The 22538-nt window shown below is 42.7% G+C and overlaps 1 protein-coding gene across 5 annotated transcripts in view; it reads right to left on the reverse strand.

Annotated features, from left to right (window-relative positions):
• Positions 1-1999: 1999 nt before the first annotated feature.
• The window catches only part of SLF2 (SMC5-SMC6 complex localization factor 2), a 226523-nt gene continuing 205984 nt past the window's right edge, over positions 2000-22538 (reverse strand). For all 5 annotated transcript variants that reach the window (XM_029610261.1, XM_029610260.1, XM_029610262.1 and 2 more), the window contains exons 18-20: positions 22046-22132; positions 12058-12126; positions 2000-6543 (exon numbers count right to left, since the gene is read on the reverse strand). In XM_029610261.1, the coding sequence (XP_029466121.1) occupies positions 6415-6543; positions 12058-12126; positions 22046-22132 (285 nt within the window). In that variant the 3' untranslated portion in view covers positions 2000-6414. The remainder of the gene's footprint in view (positions 6544-12057; positions 12127-22045; positions 22133-22538) is intronic.

The raw sequence follows: 22538 nt of genomic DNA on the forward strand, positions 1-22538 counted from the left end.
AAATGCAAGTACATGAAAAACAGGCACCAAACATCTAAAAAATAAGCAGGCAATTGCTACAGCTTGTATGGTACCATAAACCAAGTGGAAAATCCAGCAGCAACAAGGTAAGAACCCATAACAGTGCTCTGAACATAAGCATGTTAGTGGAAACAAAAATGCAGCCCATTCAAAACATTCTATCCTTTCAGGGTATAGAGTGTCCCCCTTTGTTCATACTAACAGGTCAATACAGTAAAGTGCGTCCGGTTACCCTGCCCCTAACCCACTTTCTACCCACTTTTCGGCCGCATTAGCCCTTCCTGCAATACACAATTCCCTTTAACCTACTCTTACCGCGTCCTTAAATCACCGGGTAACCCCTTCTGCCCGCGGCATGTATATTGCATGTAAACTATCGAATTAGCTATTCCCTCCCATACAGTAACGCACGCCCCGACTATCGCTTTTTTACCCTGCCTTTTTGCTGCACGTTTAATCTGCTAACTTACCGCCTACCGTTACCCCTGCGTTAGAGGCAGGGGTAAGGGTAGGCAGCAAACTTTCCCCCAGCCCCCGCTCACCTGCCCTGGCCGCATCCATGGGTGCTGGTCTCCGGGGCAGCCCCAGTCCTCTCCCCTCCTCCCGAAGCAATGAAAGCGGGGGAAAAGCGAAAAAAAAGTTGCAAGAGAGGAATGGCAATCCTACGCTCAGGATTGCCATTCCTCTCGCCCCTCCTCCCCAAGCAAGGCGCGAAAAGCAGCCTTGCTTTTCGGGAGGAGGGGAGAGAGGACTGGCAGTGAAAAGCAACAAAGCGACTTACTTTTTTTGCAGCCCCCCTCCGGAGACTGACATCTGCTACGACTGACGCAGCTCCCCTGCCTCCAGCTGCCGCACCGGTGAAAGCAGCCCCTGTGCGTCCAATTGAGCCGCTCAAGACGTGTCATGCCTTGAACTGCCCAATCGCACGCACAGGGGCCGCTTTCGCCCGTGCAGGCAGCTGGAAGCAGGGGAGCTGCGTCCGTCGTTGCCGATGTCCTTCTCCAGAGGGGGGCTGCAAAAAAAGTAAGTCGCTTTGTTGCTTTTCACTGCCAGTCCTCTCTCCCCTCCTCCCCAAGCAAGGCACGAAAAGCTTGGGGAGGAGGGGAGAGAGGACTGGCAATCCTGAGCGTAGGAGCAAGGTCCACTTCCTGGTACCTGTCATTTCAAATGTCATTTGAAATGACAGATACCAGCGTGTCCGTGAAGCGTTAGGCCAGCGCACCCAGGATACTGTATAGCGCGCTCTACAGTAAAATGGGTTGCGCAGGCCTAACTCTTCATGGACGCTTCTTAGACGCAGTTTGCATTTGCAAGCTATTTACATACAGTATCGAGCGGTAGGTGAGCTGCACTGTGCGTGCGGCAACCGCGGGTGTGCCCGGCCCTAACGCAGCTCTTCCTACCACTCCTTACTGTATCGGCCCGTAAGTAGGTATTTAGGAAAATCACCACTGCAGGCATTAGGGAAACAGACTAAACAGATATACTCTGCATGCTACTCAAAGGAAGGGACACAGACACCCTCACCGTAAAGAGTAGAGCAAATCTTCCATGAACAGCATTAGGAATGGGCTGAGCAGTACTGTTTAAATAAGCTATACATGTCCCAAATTCAAGGTCACATGACATGAATGACAGGGAATTTTGAGCAGCAAGAATGTGATTCAAGCAGTAACAGGCAAGCAATTAATACAACTTGTAATATGCAATAAATCATGATAGTAACAGATGGCAGCACCATGGTAAGGACCCCAGAATGCCAGCATGAAGGTGTTCTGGCAATGCAAATGTGCTAGCAAGAAAAAGAATCAAGCTAAAGGATCAAGAAAAAAGTAAAAAAAAAATACTGAAAATCTGCTGCCCCTGCCCTACTGTTGAAGATGTCCCAGATGATTCATACCCACATATAAGCATAGTTCTGTATTCAATTAGCATAAGAAAATGCCCCTTTGGTTTCAAATTGGGTGAATACACAACATACTCCTGGATCTTCGTTTATCATCATGGTCTCTTTCCCCCATGTCTGTGGTGGTTTGTTTTTTTTTTATACCTACTGAAACAGGAACAAAGGTGGATATTTACTGTAAACCCTCATGGATTAAATGCCACAAGTGGTCTTTTTTGAATTTGAATATTTTTTTGCAAACTTTATTTTTAGTATTTAGCATTTAGTATTGCTTAATTTTACATTTTTTTTTTACATGTTTTCAATTTTTTGCTAGGATGTTTGCCATTGTCCTTACCATGGTGTCGCTATTGTGGTTTAGTGCATCTTACAAGTTGTATTAATTGCTTGCCTATTACTGCTTGAATCACATTCTCACTGCTCAATTCCCTGTCATTCGTATATGATGTGACTGAATTTGGCACATTGGGTATAGCTTATTTAACAGTACTGCTGTCAGCTACTTCCTAATGCTGTTCATGGAAGATTCACACTATTCTTTAAGGTGAGGGCATATTTGTGCATGCTACTCATGTTACACAATCTATTTCACTGTTTTCCCTATTGACCACAGTGGTGACTTCCCTAAATAGCCATTGCAGTATGAACAAAGGGGGACACACTGTATCCCCTCCAAGGCTAGAATGTTTTAATGGCATGGTCTGCATTTGTTTCCACTAACAGGTATAGAAGTGCTCTGAACATAAGCATATGTTATAGGCTATCTTGTTGCTGGCTTTTCTGCTTTGTTTATGGAACCATACAAGCTTTAGTAATTGCCTGCTTATTTCTGTTAGACTTTTGCTGCTTGTCTTTTTTTTTCTCTCATGTATTTGCATTTCATTATACTGACTTTTTTTTGTTGGTAATCTTGGCACTTTTGTATAGCCTCTCTAATGCAGTACTGCAGTGAGCTAAACTCTCTCCTGTTCATGTAAGACTTGTTCTGCTGTTCTGTGAGGTGAAGGTGTGTTTTTTTTTCTTTGAATATGTTCATCCTTTAGTTCTAATGTCTGACATGTTATGGACATCTTTATGCTTTGTTTTCCTGTTTGCAGATTTGGGTCCTTCCTGACCCAGTTTATGAAACACAACCCATGTCGGGGGACTGAATACCAGTTATTTGAATTGTTGCTTCTATGAAGTTAATGCACACACTTTGAACACGAACTGTCTGCCAAATAACTATCTGTGCTTCTGATAAGGTGATTTGGTTTTCCATCTAATTTGCAAGACAATCTCAAGTACCAAATTTACACAAAGGAATGAAGAAAAGCAAGGACAAACTTGAAACCTCAGAGTGGTTGTATAGTTAACAAAACAAGGTAGGGAAAAAACTTTAATAGGTTAAATATTTACATGTGCTAAACAACCATTGACAAAAAAAACCCCAATTAGATCCTTAGCTCTGGCACACAGAATATTTTTTTCCCTTTCAAAAGGATAAACACTTTGATCCACATTAGCAGCTCTACCACAAGCAAAACGAAGGTCACAAAATATTATGGATAGGCTGGTAACAAACAGTAGAAGACATTACATTAACTGCATAGCATAAGATATACTTTGAGAACAGTTAGTCTTAAACTAAACCGGTTTCTGAACTTATTCATTTCACACAGTGCAAACAAGTACAACAGTTCCAGCATTCAGCTCATCATACGGCCAAATGGTAGAACAAAACTTGTTACTTGAGCATTTTCATCTGCTAGCATAAAGTGCAATGGGCTCGTCCACTTGTGGACTTTTCTATAGTGGTCAGCCTTCCACAAATAAAATCCCCACAAGCCTCAGAGTTCATGCCGTTTGACCAGTTCCTACTTTGATTTTCTTCTTTCATATCGCCCTCACGCTAATCAGCCATGCTAAAGACTACATTTTACCAGTCCAGCTCCAGCACCTATATCTCAGACTACCTTTTCTAATTAGCTTAAAAGAATGCAGTAATTGTATACTGTTGCCAATATAAGGATTGCTATAGGCACATACAAGTGGCAACATTCTAGTGTTCATTGCTGGATTTAAGTTTTGATATTGCCCAAATATTAACATTAGTGATAAATGAAGAGATATATATTCAATAGAAAGTTACCACTAGAGTCACATGGATTAATGCTGCAGTCTGAACTGGTTTATCCCACTGCTAAAAAAAAAAAAGCACCAGATTCTTCCCTGCAAAGTTTCAATAGTTTTTCTTCTAAACTGTATTCTGTTTTGTGAAGTGGAACCTGCTCTAGTAGTAACTGTTGTAGACAGCTATCCTTAATTAGTGCTGGCATAAAACTAAGCTATGATCTACAAGTTACTAAGTAGCCCATTAGTAAACTTTTTATTAAAATAAAAGCCCTGCTGCAAATATATAACCTGTTACTATAGCAGAGATGGCCTGACAGTCTTTACTAGCTGTAGTAAAAGTGCAATAGTACGCATGTTAAATTATAAAGTACAAGTGGACAGGGGATGCACTGTCCTGTAACTCCAGCAGCAGGGAGTTTTAGGAAAGCTTTACAACTGCAACCACACATTCGAGGCCTGCCCCCCCAAAACCAGACTGGTAGCTATTCCATCCCCCCAACCAACAAGAGAATCAGTTTAGTGAGGTAAAGGATAACTGGAAACTCTGTATAAAAAAAAAAATTTAAAAAGTGGGTTTTACCCAAGTTTAATTCTACAAAAAACTTTATAAAACCTGCAGTACAAATTTAAGTTACAAATGTACAAAAACATATCAGCTGCATATAGTAAGAAAATAAGCTTTAACATTACTCAAAATAGACTATATACATTTTTGTATTAAACTGGAATTTTACATAGAGAAATGCACTCAGTGATCAACCTGTACAACAGATTCAAACATGTTGTGAGGAACAAAGCTAGTGTTACCTCACAATCTGCTTTGAGGGAACCCATTTGGAAATATTACATTTTAAAAACAGTAAGGATCATGTCCCTCTTGCACATCATCTTGTCCTACTGCAATTGCAGATTATACCTTTTGCTCTATTAAACATGCATGTACAGAACAAGTCTGAATACACCCCCAACCTAAGTGCTAGCTGAAGGCAAGTTGAAGGTAGTTTACAGAGAACTGCACCCCTCCATGTGCAGTAATTCAAAAGCAAACCAGGTAAACAAACACCTGCATTCATTAGCTTTTACTAGAGATTACCTACGAAGAATGTTTGCTATTTCAACTGAACTGTACAAGAGTAACTGGGCAAAAGAAAACAGACAACCAAACCATGGTTTTCAATATCTTTTGAACCCCCCCCCCCAATCTAAAATTTTCAGTGCAATTAGACTACAGCCTAGTTTATGGATTAAAGTTCACTTAAATTATAAAAAAAAGACTGCCACCTGACTCCCTCTGTGAAAACATGGCCATGTGCTCTGTATTTTCCTAGCACTGTAGTTCCATATTTTATAAATTGATGCATTGGTCATAGCCTCAGACACAGATGTGCCATAAAGGTGTGTCAGCTCTAACTTCCTACATGCAACTTAGAGGGCTGCCATCTGCCTTTTTCTACTTCTAGGCTGCTATAACCAGTGTTTCTGAAACAACCAAATTATCCAGAGACTCTGTATAAAGCAACACCCATTTGAAACCTTTGATTGGATTTGATATTGCTCCAGTTATCCACTCTTGCTTAATATACTCTTCCCAATTCCATATTCATAGGCTATGAGTACTGCTTAAGAACAGAGGCCATGGAAATCTAACTAATGGTCATCTCTGAAACTAGATTAAGCCTACTTAAGTTGTAAGAGTTGTTTTTTTTTAGGTTCATGAATGATACCATCAGATATCTAAATAGACCAATTTTTACAGCAGCAGATCCCCTGCATTAAAAAATGGCTCTCTAAAATATGAATGAATTAGCACAAATCCATGGCTACATAGAACACAGCAAAATTGTGTGAAGCATATCTTGGCTACATCATTTAGTTTTAGATGCATGTTAGAGCTGAAATTAGTGTAGGTTTACTTGTCACCGTTCAATGTTTAGAAATGCCAGTTACTCATTTTACAGACTGGAGGGAAGGCTATTTTAAAAAAAAAAAAAAGTTTAGCAATCCATTCACATGAATCTAGCTCCAATATGGGAACAGAACAAAAGCATCTAAACTTAGGGAATCATACTGCTCTTGAATATAAACCAGGCTTTAAAAGAAAGCTAAAGCATTGCAATGCAGATCACTAACAGACACTGGGCTGTACAACCAAGGGCAGTGTTTCTCATATCTGTTGTGGAGGATCTGCAGCCAGTCAGGTTTCCAGGACATCCACAATGGATATGCATGAGAGAATTTGTAAGCCATGAAGTGCCTGCAAGTTTTAATCATACATATTGATGGTGGATATCCAGAAAACCTGACTGGCTAGGGATCTACCCTAGTGGTTTCTGCTTATTGTTGTTCCCTGCTTCCTTAAGCATTTTGCCCTTTTATGAAACTTCATGTTCCAACTGATTTTTCTCAGAAAAGGGATCCAATTCAAACTCCTTCAGCTCCATCTTTTCACCCGTCTGTATCTGCTGATCAAGCACTGGCTCCCAATAATCATGTAGCTTCCCCTATTGATGAAACAAAACCACAAAATTTTCAGAACACTTCCTAAACAAACTTAATGAGTTGAATTTAAATATATTTTACGAAGAAGGAAGCATGAGTGAATCAGTAGAATGGAGAGACAGTTACAAAGCTTAAAAAAAGTAGCCTGTACAGCCTTAAGTTCGCCCAGCATGGTTTTTAATAGGCCATTTTGGTCTCTCTGTGCCCTCATTTACTATGTAAAAATCCTTAACTCTAGTAATACATAAAGTAATCTTAAATAAAAGCTCACAGCCCCAAAGATGTTTCACAATGAGGATACGATTCCTCATTTACCATTCAAATTCAATGCAGCAACACTTAATCTGAGCCATGAAAGTTATACAGGGTGCTTTAGGGCCTTCAGCACTGTTCTTCAGCACAAAGAATTTAAAATTCCACATCATGGTTAGTTTACATTAAAAATAAAGAAACATGCTCATTTCAGTTTGCTGCTACAGCAATCAGTTAAGCATATATGGAAGCCAATTTAAAAATCTTACTTCCCCATCCATTTGCAAACAAGAATTCATTTTTTCTTTAGACAGGCTAGCGCACAGGTTTATGGGTGTTCTGGATACGCTAGAGTAGAACTCCATGCAATAAAGGGATTAGCATATCGAAAACGCATGCCTGAACTGCTTAGCTGGTAGCCTCAACTAGATGGAATTTACACCTGATGAGTGCTATTAACTATTACCCACTGATACCGAAAATCCCCTGGTGGCCAACGCACACTTCCTACCATGGCGAGCTTAACCCAGAGCTGGCATCAAGTCAGTGAGGCAAGAGCTCATGGCAACAGCTGACTTACAAGGTATCGCATCAAAAAAATAGGTTCCTCACCAGGAACAGCAGAGGCTGACAGAAGCTTTTCTGGTGGGATCTGAAACAATTTGGTCCTTTGTATCCTAGCTCTGATTTTGGTATAACAGCTGCAGCTGGGCTAAGGTGTTGGAGAGAGCTGAGTTGAATGATCTAATTTGTTTATGCATTTATTTTGATATTTTTTTACCCATCCTTTCAAATATCCAGAACAGTTTAACATAATAAAACACACATACTAAAATAAAAACGAGTCCCCCTGCTGGAATAACCTACTGACCTCCCAACCATGGAAGGAGTCCACACAGTGCACCCATAAAATCTCAGGGGGGGTGGCGGCCAATGCAATTGTGGATACAGAGCCACATCTCGTGGGTATGCGATATTTGAGTACTAGAGACGTACAATTTTTCCCTAGCGCGTCCTTTAATGCAGCAGCTCATTTTAATATTGCATCAGCGGCCCAAGAGTGGTGGCTGTGAGCATGTTAAGGAAAATGGGCATTCAAGCCTGCATAAATGCCCAAAGTGATTAATGCAAATGCCTGTCAAGTTCACATGTTCATCCAAGTTCTTGTTTTATGGGTGACGCTATAGGTTTTTAAAACTAGAGTCTCTACAAAAAGTCTCACCTCTTAATTGGCTATAGTGTAGAAATGAGTTTTGGGTTGGGTGGAGGGTGGGAGATATTTGAACTGTGATTTCATATAGGCATTGTTTTTGTCCTGTCCTTTGGTAAGCTAGGTAGATTGCTTCAGGTTAGAAACAGCTTGGAGGAGAGAAGAATCTGCATCTTCTAAACTAGTGGTTCTCAACCTTTTTCCCATGGTGACACACCGGACAGGCCACGCTGACATGTGTGACACACTGCTCATTACAATTCACGGCGGAAATAAAAAGTAAAGGTCTGGTAATTGTTTCTATTTAAAATGACAAGGAAAAGATATGTATTCTGTCTGAACAGAAATTGCATAAATAGTAAACATCCCACACCAAAACAGCACCAATTTCCAGCACTTAAACAGTAACCACCTTACCTAAGAAAAGGCAACACTGAAATATTACACCAGGCCTTAAGACACCAATACACCTCCTATTAGGGAAACGGACTAAGTCAGGCTGCTATAGAGCCCTACACAAACTACAGACCAGCAGAAAACCTCACCTGAGTCACATGTGCTGACCCTCACCTAACAAAGAATAAAGAGACCAAAACGCATAACTAGAAGCATGCAGAAAAAACTGAATTGGAAACTGTAACAAGCCAGTCTCTGTATGCAGTGTAACAAAGGAAAAAAAGAAACATCACCCATCCTTATAAAACAAATCAAATATAAAATCAGTAGCAGTAAAACCATACTAAGAACAGATTATTTCGAAACAGCTGAGTGGAATATCCAATAATTAAAAACTCATATAAAAAATTTCTAGATACCAATAAAATATTTCAAAATAGCAGACACAAAGACCCAGTAATGAAAAATAAGGATACAAAAATGTTTTTGCTCTGCATACCTGGGAATGTTTGATATCAGGTCTCCTGAGGTTTTGAATTAGCTGGAGGAGGGGTGGTTTGCTTGGAACTTTCTCCTCTGTCACATACCAGCGCTCTCTCTCACACTGGTTCTCAATTACACACCTATACACACATGCTCAGTCACTCACATATACACATGCTTTTTCTCTCACTTATATAGGCTCTTAATTACACATTTACACACATGCCTTCTATCTTTTCACGCTTACACACAAGCAATCACACACATACATGCTGTCTCACAGACTCATTCACATGCTCTCTCACCTAAACCAGCTCTCAATCACACACACACACGGTCTCTTACTTATACACACAGGCTCTTAATCATATATACACATGATCTCTCACACACACACAAACAGGTTTTCAATCACAAACTTACACATACAGGTTCCCAATCGTAAACTTACATTCATGCTCTCTCTCACAGGCAGGCTCTCAATCACAGACATACTCTTTCACATATACAGGCTCTCAATCATTCACATACATACTATCTCATTCACACACATATGCTTGCTTGCTCATTCACTTGCTCTCTCTCCCTCCCTCAACTAGCGGCAGCAGCAGCCTCCTCCCAACCCTAACCTTCATTTTCAGCTCTCGCGCAGAGAAAGGAGTCCCATGCGCCACGGGGGTTGACTATCTTCATTTTTCTCTGAGCCGTGCTGCTCGTTCCTCCGGCCGCGTCTCTCTTCTGTTCTTCAGGCCGATGCTGACCACATTCACATGGTCTCTTCTTCCCATGCACCCACCCGCTGCTCACCACTTCCTCTTCCGGGCTGTGGGGGGGTGGGAAGAAGAGACCATGCCGGTGCCACTGACTCCAGCTGTCCTGCTGCATTCCGCCCGGGCTGACAGCATTTTAAGCCCGGGCGGAGGAGGACCGGGAAGTGTGGCCACACACTGGTGTATGTCGCGACACACCGGTTGAGAACCACTGTTCTAAACCATGTTCTAAAACCTCCACAACATGGAGCTGGAAGCACAAGTCTGGTGGTCTTTTTGAAGAGAAGATGGACACTGGACCTCCACAAAAGATATGAGTATATGCTCTCATTTTTCAGACTTAATGGCCATAGCCATGGAAGGCTACAAGTGTCAAGTATAATCACAGCCAGACCAAACTGGATACATCTCACATTCCCTCTAGTCTAAAACAGATAGCCACCCCAAAACTGTTCTGATTTCTCTTGAAAAAGAAACAGTGCAAGTCTGCACTTCTACCTAAGAATGCAAGAAGTTGACCATATGGATCTGACAGTCAGCTATGTGGGAAAACAGATTAGAATTCTGTAAAGAACATGACCCAACAAAACCTACAGTTTTACTCCCAGCGTGTGTAGGACAGATTCATGTTTCTTAGGTTTCCTCAAACTTTACAATCAGATTAGACCACCATGCTTGGAAGGTAGCAGGTTCGTGTTGAATCCCCAAATTGTGTGGATATACTTTGCTTTCTGATTAACAAAAATTACGGTGTAGGTGTTCCTGCATCCTCTGCGGGGCTCGCAAGATCTTGAAATCAAATGGGATAGCCTGTTACCCTTCCCCAGGACTTCTCTTTTCATAGATTTGTTCAGAGGATATATTTCCAGCCAGATCTGAAGTGTTAAAGATTATTCTATATTGTCTTCTTAATTAACTCATTCAAAGCAGCATACAGCACCAAATATAAAATACAGTAATCTTCAGCACGTCAGCCTCTAACTCCTCTAAGATTGGAGAAGTGAGAGGATGGGATGACCAAGCATTGTAGGTACTGAGTGTACAGGTTTAAAAGAAACCTTGAGGAAGAGGTAATCAAACAGCACAACTCCTCCTGTCAGAGGCAGACTGCACTCCACACCAATATGGAGGACAGACTTGGCATGGATATTGATATACCCATTGGTATCTAAGTGCATGGTGTGTGTGATGCTGTTCCTCTCTTCCTGATTAAAAATCAGACAAGACTAAGGAAGAACTCTTATGGATATATCTATATCCTTGAACCATGGAGGAGTACTACTTGAAATCCAATGGTTGACCCTTTAGCATGGCAGCACTGGCTGCTTATTGACTATGGCACAGGTTGAATGCCCCTTTGACCAAAAAAAAAAAAAAAAAAAAAAAAAAGTGTGACTGTGGGGGTCTACGTGCATAGTAAAGCACTATGAATGCCCAGAACTTTCATACAGGCCGATACAGTACAGTGCGCTCCGACGTGCGTTTTCCCTTACCCCTTATTCAGTAAGGGGAGGAAAATGCGCGTCCAACCCGCAGCACCTAATAACGCCCTCAACATGCAAATGCATGTTGAGGGCGCTATTAGGTATGTGCACGCGATTCAGAAAAAAATGTGCAGCCAAGCCGCACATTTTACTTTCAGAAATTAGCGCCAACCCAAAGGTTGGCTGCAGTAAAAACTGCTTTTCTGTGCACCCTCAGACTTAATATCATAGCACTATTAAGTCGGAGGTTCTGAAGAGTAAAAAAAAAAAAAATTTTGAACTCGGCCCGCTGCTGTCTGGCCGAAAACCGGACGCTCAATTTTGCCGGCGTCTGGTTTCCAAGCCCGTGGCTGTCAGTGGGCTCGAACAGCTGCCGGCAAAATTGAGCGTCAGCTGTCAAACCCGCTGACAGCAGCCGTTCCTGTCCAAAAAGAGGCGCTAGGGACGCACTAGTGTCCCTAGTGCCCTCTTTTTACCACCGGGCCTAATTTAAATAAATTAACTTACTGTATCGCGCGCACAGGAGTGTGTCTTGTGCTCTCCCGTGTTTACTTATCAGCCTGATAGAAAGCTCTGGAAACCTTGTGGGCAGGCAAGACATTCACATGATCCCTGTGGGGCACCGGTTTAGAGAAAAACAGTTCTATGCCATCCTCTCTCCAGTTTCAACTAGCTGGCCACAAAAGGGAAAAAACCCTGTCCCTAGTTTCATGTCTATTCCTTATCAAATATATGCCCATTTTATATTTATGAATTTGGGGTATGTCATTCCAATGCAAAAATCAAGCTTACTGGCAAATCTAAAAATTCATATTGAAGATGCTAGTTGCAAAAAAAACAAACCAAAAAAACCCAAACTTTAACACTGCAGAAAAAGCAAACATTTTGAATATTTAATACATAAAATTATTAGCACTGTACCTGATCAGGTCGTGTACTTTGCAGCAATTCTTGCCATTTTCCATATATTCTTGCAACTAGATCTTTTACCTAGAAAGGTTAATTGTTTAATTAAAAGCTGTGCATGGCAAAAACGGAAAATCAAATTGTTGGAAGGTTCACAATGCACAATTTTTCCTACACAGTTTGGTTCCTGCTGGTTTTAGTTAAAAAATAAACTATGGAGAAGAAATCAAATTTCATCACGATCACAAATAAGACATATGGTACTTAAATTGAAACCAAGCAAGAAAACCCTCATTACACTCTGAGGTGAGCTACGGTCCTTCCAATTTCAGGGGTAGTAACACGGGATTATACACGCCACTAAGGCAAGCTGAATAGTTACTACAGATCTTAGTGGGCAAGGAAAGGCTCTATACTCAGCTAAGAATGCACTATGCATACGGCCACTTTTAGTGCCTTATGGTACGGGTGTGTTTGGTTTGGTTTAATTCTCTAAGTACAGCATGTTGCAGTAAAGTTCAAAATTTGGCACCTGAAGGGCAGAGTATGAGCCAAAATGTTATCGAAAGTATGAATTGTTTACCTGTAAAAAAGTTAAATATTCCTAAATTATCCAATTTCAACGTCCCTTCATGTTAGATTTATATAGATTAAGAACCTCATTTACTAAGTTTTTCCCCATAGACACAAAATGGGATAAAGCCTTAGCAGCAGAATTAAAAACTGGGCTAAAGTGTAGAGTGCAGCCCTGCAAATTTCTTCCATGGAGGATGACCTGAAGTTGTTGCATCTTAATTATTGGCTTTGATCTACCCCTACAGGCATCGTAATGCAAGGTGTAACCTGCTACCTTATTAGACTGTTCATCCAGAGGAAGACAATTGGCTGGTGCCAAAAGAAACAAATGGATGTATAGAGTAAGCTTCAAAATATTCTAGGTAGAAGACAAGAGCCAACAGTCCAATTTATGGAGGGCAGCTTCTATCCATCCACACAAGAATGAGGGGAAAAAGTGTTGAAATAATGAGTGCGAAAGTAGAATTAAGGCACCATCTTCATTCATCATCAGCTTCAAATGTAGGAACCACCACTTTGTGACGGTGACAGTTACTATAAAGTAGGACACCAGAATCTGACCAGGTGGACTGAAGACCTCGCACTTTCCAGTTCAAGTATTTAAGCTCACAATAATAGTTCAACAGCGGTTTAGGCAACAACTCTGTTGCTACCACTTAAAATATGACCCTAGACAGTGGTTTTCAACCTTTTCCCCCCATCATGACACACCTGTCTGACACCGCTCACATGAGTCACTGCTCATTACAATCCACTGCGGAAATTTAAAAAAGGGTCCTGTATTACTTTTATTAATAAATAGTAAACTTCCCATTTCAGAACAGCACCAACTTCCAGCACTCAAACAGTAACCACCTCTTGGGTTATGACCAACATTTAAGGTTTTGGGTTACGAACAGATCTCTAGTTACAACCAAACATATTGGGGGGGGGGGGGGGGGGGGGGGGGGAAGAAGAGAGAAAAAAAACCCATAATGCCCTCATGCTAGACAGGCATTTATATCTCTATGGGAGGCCCACCTAGTAACCTGAGGTGAGGTTTAGGTATTAGTGTAGGGGTTAGGGGCCACTTTGACATTCAGAGTGAGACATACAAACAGAACAGTACTGGTCTTGTGAAGATTTGATGACCTTCGGCATGTGGAAACTTAGCCAAAGATGAGATTTGTGCAATGTTCTTTCAACCTAACTTGATGTTACCCATGTAGAGGGTCCTTATGCAGATATCGTAAAAGGAACTGGTGGAGGAGGTGAAATTGTTTCTGGTAGGCTAGGCACATTTTATAACTTTTTGGTGAGTACACTAGGAAATTATTGGTGTTTCTGGTAATTTATGACCTTATACTACTATTTTTTTATTATAGAAATGGTTAGGTAAGGGGTGCTTTTGGGAGGTTTGGAACGCATTATTGGGTTTCCCATTATTTCCTATGGAAAAAATAGTCTTGGGTTACAACCAGCCCTCTGGAACCAATTGAGTTCGTAACCCAAGGGGCCACTGTACTCAAAATTACATCAGGCCTTAAAACTCCAATACTCCTGTTAAGAAAATGGAACAAGCAAGGCTGCTAGAGCCTTACACAGAAACTGCTCACCAGCAGAATACCTCACCTCAGTCACATGTCCAGAACCTCACTTAAAGATTAGAGGACTATAAAGTATAAATAGAAACATGCAGACAAAGACTGAACTGGAAACTGCAACAAGCCAGAGAGACTGTATGCCATGTAACAAAGAATAATTTAAAAAAAAGAAAAAAATGCTCTGCTCTCCATACCTGGGAACCTTGGATTTGCAGGTACCCTGAGATTGTTGTGAATTAGCAGCACGAGAGAGGTGAGGGTTTACTAGCAAGTTTCTCCTGTCACGCGCCTCTCACTTGTGCTCTCAATCACACACTTACAGGCTGAATATCTCACACACACACACAGGGTCTTAAATATACATGCTTGCTCACACTCTCTCCCCCCTTACCAAACAGCAACTAGCGGCAACAGCAACCTCCTCTTACAACTCTTGTGGCATCCAAAAAAGGGAGTCCCATCGGCCACAGGGGCTGACATTGCTCCAGACTGCACTGCTCTTCTCCTTCGGGCCGATGCTGCATGCACTTGTACCTTAGCATGGTCTCTTCTCCCTGCACGTGCGGCTGCTGTACACAGCTTCTGCTTCCAGGCTGGCCGGGAAGAAGAAAGCATGCTGCTGGTGCCGCTGACTCCAGCTCTCTTACCACATCCTGCCCAGGCTGTCAGCATTTCAAGCCAGGATGGAGGAAGAGTTCACATGTTGCTGGGGCAGGAGAACCAGGAAGTGTGGCGACACCAGTTGAGAACCACTTCTGTAAGGAACTATGTCCATCTCTCTAAACCCAATGTAGGAATTCTCTGTGCAATTTTTGAAGGAATTTTTTTTTAGGTGTTTTATTTTAATGTTACTTTATTACTTAGTACAAATAATGGTATAGTGATAGGTTACCTAGCCTGTTGCTAGGCTTTGGTATTTTTGGGCCCCTGGGGGATAGGCAAGATATCTAAAACCCTTGAAAGTAGTCACAAAATGTTGAACTATTGCCCTAGATCACAGTACGCCCTCCTGTTACAAAGTGCAGACTGGAAAACAGAATAAATTGGACAGCAATAGATCCCTACACAGAAACATGGTAGCAAATTGCATGTGCAACCAAGGTGAGGTAAATGCAGATAGACTCTCACTAAATACAGAATAAGTGACCACAAATTAAGAACATGCCATACTGCGTCAGACCAAGGGTCCATCAAGCCCAGCATCCTGTTTCCAACAGTGGCCAATCCAGGCCATAAGAACCTGGCAAGTACCCAAAAACTAAGTCTCTTCCATGCTACCATTGCTAGTAATAGCAGTGGCTAATTTCTAAGTCAACTCAATTAATATGCAGACAAAAGCTGAACTTGAAACCCCAAAAAGCCAAACTGTGCCTGTAGTGCAACACCAGAGAAAAACAGAAATGCATTTCCCCTGTACTGTGGAAAACACAATATCAGATGCACACATTTCCCAAAGCTGAAAAGGAAAATCCAACACTTCCCAGAAAAGAATGAGCAGGAAATACTCCTGCAAGCACATAATATTCACTTTTATATTGCCTTCCTCTCCTGAAGGATGCCAGAGGTGATTTACAATGAATATAATAAGCATATCTAAACACAAGCAGAAAATTTTACAAAATGCTCTCTTGCACCCCATTCTCCATCTCCCTTACCAGTCAGCCCCCTCCCCATCCATTTTCTGTCCTCTCCCAATCCAGCTTCCCACTTTACTCCAACATTGGACTTCTGTTTTAACTTGCAAAGAAACTGGCTAGGACTGGCAAGTAGCAGGAAGGGAAGCAGCTCTAAAGGTGACTTAGGAACAGGATGGGCTAGGCAGTGCAGGGACCATGAAAGCTGGGGCACTAACTGGTCCCTGGGAGTGCTTGCCTATTCTAAGCACCGACTAGCCCCATGGATGCTCCCCAATCATTCTCTTCCCGGGGGGCCAGTCAGTGCCTGGGGAGAAGGAGAGCTGCAGTGGTATGGAGGGGCTAATCACTGATTTGCTTTCATGGTACCTGTCCATTCTTTTCTGTTCTGAAATCACCTGTTGGGCTGCTTCCCTTTCTGCTGCAGTGCTTGAGATGCTTCATTGTGCTGGCAGTCCCACTAAGAAAAATTATGCACTAAATTATTTGGGTAATTTTACAGAGGGCAATTCCTAAACTAAACTCTCTGATATCACATAGCCATACCACGCAACAGAGAGATCAATGTATTCAAGATACAGTTTAACCATTTATTGAAAATCACAACGTGTTTTACCTATCTAGACATTTAAAAACTGAACTCACACATACCATATAAAAACATCTATATGCACAAATAGCACTGAATAATCAAAATTACAATAGATTGCATATACAGTTTACAAAATATAACAATCTCAGGTGTGTGAAACTATTACTTCATTAAAGTTGTTCATCTCAAATTTGTTCCCTCATTCGTCCAACAAAGGATCTCCTTGTTTCGCCTTTCAATTAGGCTTAGAAAGATAAGTGACTTATCCAGCTTACCATAGCCAGATATTTAGAGGGGGGGGGGGGGGTTGTCACTTAGCTGGTTACGTTAGACATATCCAGCTAATTTTTTTTTTTTTTTTTTTTTTAAAGCAGCCTCATACAAACCAAGATGAAATTAGTTTTTACCTGATTTTTTTTTTCCTTGAGTCAAGTCAGACCAGTCTAGATAAACTAGTTATACCTATTGACCACCAGATGGAGACAGATCAACAGGCTTGTTGATGTCACCCCTTATAGGCATCTGTGCTTACTTCAGCCTACCAGTATTATCTGTAACAAGCTAAATGTGGATAAACTAAATTCAAACTAATTAAAAACCAATTAAGGGAGGAAATGACATCAGAGTGAACAGACTGCTCTGAATGAGCTCCCTCACAGAGCAGCAATATCTTATCGAAATCTCAGGCATCATAGTAGTTGGAATGCAATACTATGCATCAGAAGTGAGAAGGCACTTCAGGTGATGTCCGTAAAAAAGAAATGGAGAGATTACTTACCTGATAATCTTGTTTTCCTTAATGTATGCAGATGGACTCAGAACAAATGGGTATAGTGTGCTCGTGCTAGCAGTTGGAGACTGATCTGACGTCAGCACGGGGTACATATACCCCCGCAGGAAGTGCAGCTACTCAGTAATCTTCCTTGCAAAAGCTTTATGGATATATGTGTAACTGACCGATCGATTAAATGAACATGATTAACCTGACCGATTGATAGTAGCTGGAGACTGCCAGTGTTCTCAACCGGAAGGAGTCTACACCCGGCAGGGTGGATGCCCTATATAAGGAAACATGGCTTACCGTGAGTCTGTGAATCCCCATGTATACCGGCAGCCGGGCGGGATGCTGAGTCCATCTGCATACACTAAGGAAAACGAGATTATCAGGTAAGTAATCTCTCCATTTCCTTGCGTGTAGTAGATGGACTCAGAACAAATGGGATGTACAAAAGCTACTCCCGGACTGGGTGGGAGGCTGCCAGAGGCCCGGTTATGATTGCCCTCGCAAATGCTGTGTCCTCCCTGGCCTGGACGTCCAGACGGTAGAATCTGGAGAAGGTATGGAGGGAGGACCACGGTGCCGCTTTACATATCTCTGCCGGCGACAGCATCCTAGTTTCTGCCCAGGAGGCCACCTGCGCTCTGGTAGAGTGAGCCTTGACCCGTAGAGGTGGTGGTTTTCCCGCTTCTATGTAGGCCACCTTGATAACTTCTTTGATCCAGCGGGCGATGGTTGGCCGTGAGGCTGCTTCCCCTTGCTTCTTCCCGCTGTGAAGGACTAACAGGTGGTCCGTCTTTCGTACTGCTTCCGACATTTCCAGGTATCTGGACAGCAGTCTGCCGATGTCGAGATGGCGCAGAATTAGACCTTCTTCTGACTTCTTCAAACCTTCCGTAGTTGGCAAGGATATGGTTTGGTTGAGGTGGAAGTGTGAGACTACTTTGGGTAAGAAGGAAGGAACCGTGCGAAGATGGATAGCCCCTGGAGTGATTCTGAGAAACGGATCGCGGCAGGACAGCGCTTGTAGCTCTGAGATGCGGCGTGCTGAGCATACGGCCAGCAAGAACACCATCTTCAAGGTTAACAAACTGAGGGACAGGCCGCGAAGGGGCCTGAAGGCGGGTCCTGCTAGGAAATCCAAAACTAGGTTCAGGTTCCACAGGGGCACTGGCCACTTCAGTGGCGGGCGAATGTGTTTGACTCCTTTCAGGAAACGTGAAACTTCTGGGTGTGTGGCAATGCTGTTGCCGTCACTCCTGGGACCGTAGCAGGATAGTGCTGCCACCTGAACCTTGATGGAGTTGAGGGACAGACCCTTCTGGAGCCCATCTTGCAGGAAATCCAAAATGATGGGGATTTTAGCGGCATGTGGATTGGCGCTGCGAGTTTCGCACCAGGCTTCAAATACTCTCCAGATCCTTATATAAGATAGTGATGTGGAGAACTTACGTGCACGGAGGAGTGTATCTATTACCGGCCCCGAGTATCCCCTTTTCTTCAGTCTAGCCCTCTCAATGGCCAGACCGTAAGAGAATTGAGCTGGATCCTCGTGGAGGATGGGACCTTGCCGCAGCAGGTCCCTGTGAGGGGGCAGGGGTACTGGATTCCCTGCCAGTAGTCTTCTCATGTCTGCGTACCAGGGTCTTCTTGGCCAGTCCGGGGCCACCAGAAGAACTAGGCCTCTGTGCCGCTGAATCTTGTGTATAATGGCACCCAGCAGGGGCCATGGGGGAAAGGCATACAGCAGGATCCCCTGAGGTCATGGCTGTACCAGGGCGTCGATCCCCTGGGATAGAGGATCTTGCCTGCGACTGAAATATCTGGGTACCTGAACGTTGGACCTGTCCGCTAGTAGGTCCATGCCCGGAGTCCCCCACTGATCCACAATCATCTGGAAAGCTGTGGGCGACAGCTGCCATTCCCCCGGGTTTAGGCTTTCTCTGCTGAGGAAGTCTGCCGTGGTGTTGTCCTTCCCGGCGATGTGGACGGTGGAGATGTCCTGGAGATTTGCCTCCGCCCAAGCCATCAGGGGGGGCTATTTCTAAGGATACCTGTCTGCTTCTGGTTCCACCCTGTTGGTTGATGTATGCCACCGTGGTGGCGTTGTCCAACATCACACTGATTGCTCTGTTTCAAAGTCTGTGGGCAAATCGCAGGCAGGCTAGCCTGACTGCCCGTGCCTCTAGTCAGTTGATGTTCCACCCCGACTCTTTGTTCCACCGCCCTTGGGCGGTTAATTCTTCGCAGTGTGCTCCCCATCCGTTCAGGCTGGCATCTGTAGTGAGCAGGGTCCAGGTTGGGGAGGACATTCTTGACCCCCGGCTCGTGCGGCCGGGCTGCAACCACCACCGTAGCTGATTCCGCACTCTGGCTGGTAGAGGTAGGTGTACGGTGTAGTTCTGTGATCGTGGGCTCCACAGAGATAGGAGGGCGCGTTGTAACGGTCTCATATGAGCCCGCGCCCATGGTACCACCTCCAGAGTGGATGCCATGAGGCCAAGGACCTGTAGGTAATCCCAAGCTGTGGGCCGGGTGGCGCTCAGCAGGGCCTGCAGACGATTCCGGAGCTTTGATCTCCTCTTGGATGTCAAGCTGACCTTGTCTTCCTGGGTGTCGAATTGGACTCCTAGGTATTCCAGCGCCTGAGAAGGCTGTAGGGAACTCTTGTTTGTGTTGACTACCCAACCTAGGCTTTCCAGAAGAGAGATCACTGTTGGTTGCCTGGTGGCTCTCCTCCGGTGACTTTGCCCTGAGCAGCCAATCGTCCAGGTAGGGATGGACGAGAATTCCTTCCTTCCTGAGTGACGCCGCCACTACTACTATGACCTTGGTAAAGGTCCGCGGTGCAGTGGCCAACCCGAAGGGTAAAGCTCGGAACTGGAAGTGTTGGTTCAGGACTTTGAAGCATAAATAGCGCTGGTGATCCCGATGGATTGGGATATGCAAGTAGGCTTCTGACAGATCTAGGGATGTGAGAAACCCCCCTGGCCGTATTGCACTTTTGACAGACCGCAGAGTTTCCATGCGAAAGCTGGGGACCCGTAGGTGTCTGTTGACTGACTTGAGGTCCAGGACGGGCCTGAAAGTGCCCTCTTTCTTGGGTACTATGAAATAAATGGAATAATGCCCAGAATTTATCTCCCATGCAGGCACTGGGATTATGGCTTTTAGGGACAGGAGCCTCCGCAAGGTAGCTTCCAGCGCCGCCCTCTTGAGTTGGGACATCCTATTTGATTGTTACATTGATGCCAACAATTTTGGTGCCTTCAATGTTACAGCGCCGCAGTAGATATGGGTACACTAATATTATTGGCTCATCCTGATGAAAGTTCAGCATTTGACACCATTAGTTCTGCAACATTAAAATGTTTACAAGCACTATGGATAGGATCTATAGTGTTAATAGTCTGAATCCTTCCTGACAAATAGAAGACACCAGGTGGAGATTGGCGATGAGAAGTCTTCATGGAAGGTTATAACTTTTGGTGTACCACAGGAATCCGCCTTGTTTAATATACATTTGCAGCCATTGACCAAGGTCTTGCACACACCTGAAATAAAATATTTATTTACATGCTGCTGATATTCAGCTGGTAGTTCCTGTGGCACGGATAGAAGTCTGCTGGCAGAATATTTTTTTCAATGTTTGGATTCAATAAAAGATTGGATGAGAGAACATATTGGTTTTGAATGTGCAAAAAATTTGATATAGATTAGAAAGAAAAATAGCTCTCCAGTATCCTCATTCCTTCAAATAGCAAATGTGAAAGTAAGGAAGACAGACTTTGGGATACATTTCGATTTTGCTTTAACTTTACAAGCACAAATATGGAAGGTAGCAAAAGCCTCCTCTTTTCAGCTGAAAAAGATAAGACTTTTAAAAATAAAACTTTTGCTAAAGATAACTTACAAACTGTGTACATGAGTTGGTAAGTTAAACAGACTACTGTAATTCTCTTTTTAGGGCTGCCAAAAAAATAGTTACAAGCTTTAGAGTAAATCCAAAATAGAGTGGCCAGGACTATTACATGTGCAAAATTCAGAGAACATTAGTCCACACCTGGGAAAGTTACAGTGGTTTTCTATTATAGAACTTAGTTCAAGGTACTTAAATTTAATCCATTCTGAACCTCACTACACAGTACATTGTGGATAAGTGTATCAAAACCCTATACACCATCTCGAATAATAAGATCAATGGGTCAAAATTTGCTTTTGGTTCCACATTTTAAATCAACTAGAATACATTTTTTTTCCTATGATGGTTCTTTAATGTGGAATGCACTTTCAGATGAACTCAAGGGAGAAGCGGAGGCTTATTTGATTTTTAGGAAAAGTTGAAGGTGCAGTTTTTTCATCAGGCTTTTAGTTAAAAAGTATTATCTGCTGTATTTTTATGTTAAAGAGCATAACAGAGCAAAAGTATCTGTCTATATAACTTGAATTATAGATGTCTAATTGTAATCCGTACTAGACAAGCTTTGGCTTGGAAAGAGCAGACTAGAAATGTATTTTAAAATAAGCTGCTAGGTTGCCAGGTTGGTTGGTCAGTCAGTTTTGGCTTTTGCTCAGTCTGAGTTTACAGTTTTGCTGCAAACTCTCTTACCTGTAATATTTACTACATTGATGCCCTTAGAGACCAGCCTTGTTTAGTCAACCATTTTGGGGATGGTCACAAGGTCAGTTTCAAATACAATTTTTGCAGTTTTTAGCCATTTTCAGTCATCTCTATACCCAGAACATATAGACAAATGTTTTAGATGCAGAGCTTAAGTCTTACAACCAGAAGCCTCAGACTGTAGACTGAAGAATAATTTTCCACTTCCTGTGCTCTTACCTTTGTTCTGTAAAACAACCGAGCATCTTCCCGAATATCACACTTCACATGCTTTTCTAGAGTACGGCACAGCTCCAGTAAGTAATTCTAAGAGAAAAATCAGAGAACATTTGGCATTAGCCTACTCATTTTTCTGATTCTCCCTTTCTTTATGCAAACTTAACATATATTAGAGACATTTGTAACATAATTCTAAAATTAATTTGACAGCTATTAAAGCCATATTTTACAGCAGGAGCCTGCTAACATAGCAGCTTTAAAAAGAGACCCAGTCAAAATAAATGTTTTGATTCCATTTTCTGCTAGTGATAGCTCATTTTCCATGGACAATACCTCCAATATATGCCTAAATGAGAGATAATTTATCTGATTTATATTCCACCTTTCAGACAAAGTGGATTACATTCAAGTACCATAGATTATTTTCTTGTCCCCAGAGGGCTCGCAATCTGTTTGTACCTGAGGCAATGGAAGGTGCAGTGACTTACCAAAG

The sequence above is a fragment of the Rhinatrema bivittatum genome, chromosome 7, assembly GCF_901001135.1.
Source record: "Rhinatrema bivittatum chromosome 7, aRhiBiv1.1, whole genome shotgun sequence".
In the NCBI taxonomy this organism is placed as follows: domain Eukaryota; kingdom Metazoa; phylum Chordata; class Amphibia; order Gymnophiona; family Rhinatrematidae; genus Rhinatrema; species Rhinatrema bivittatum.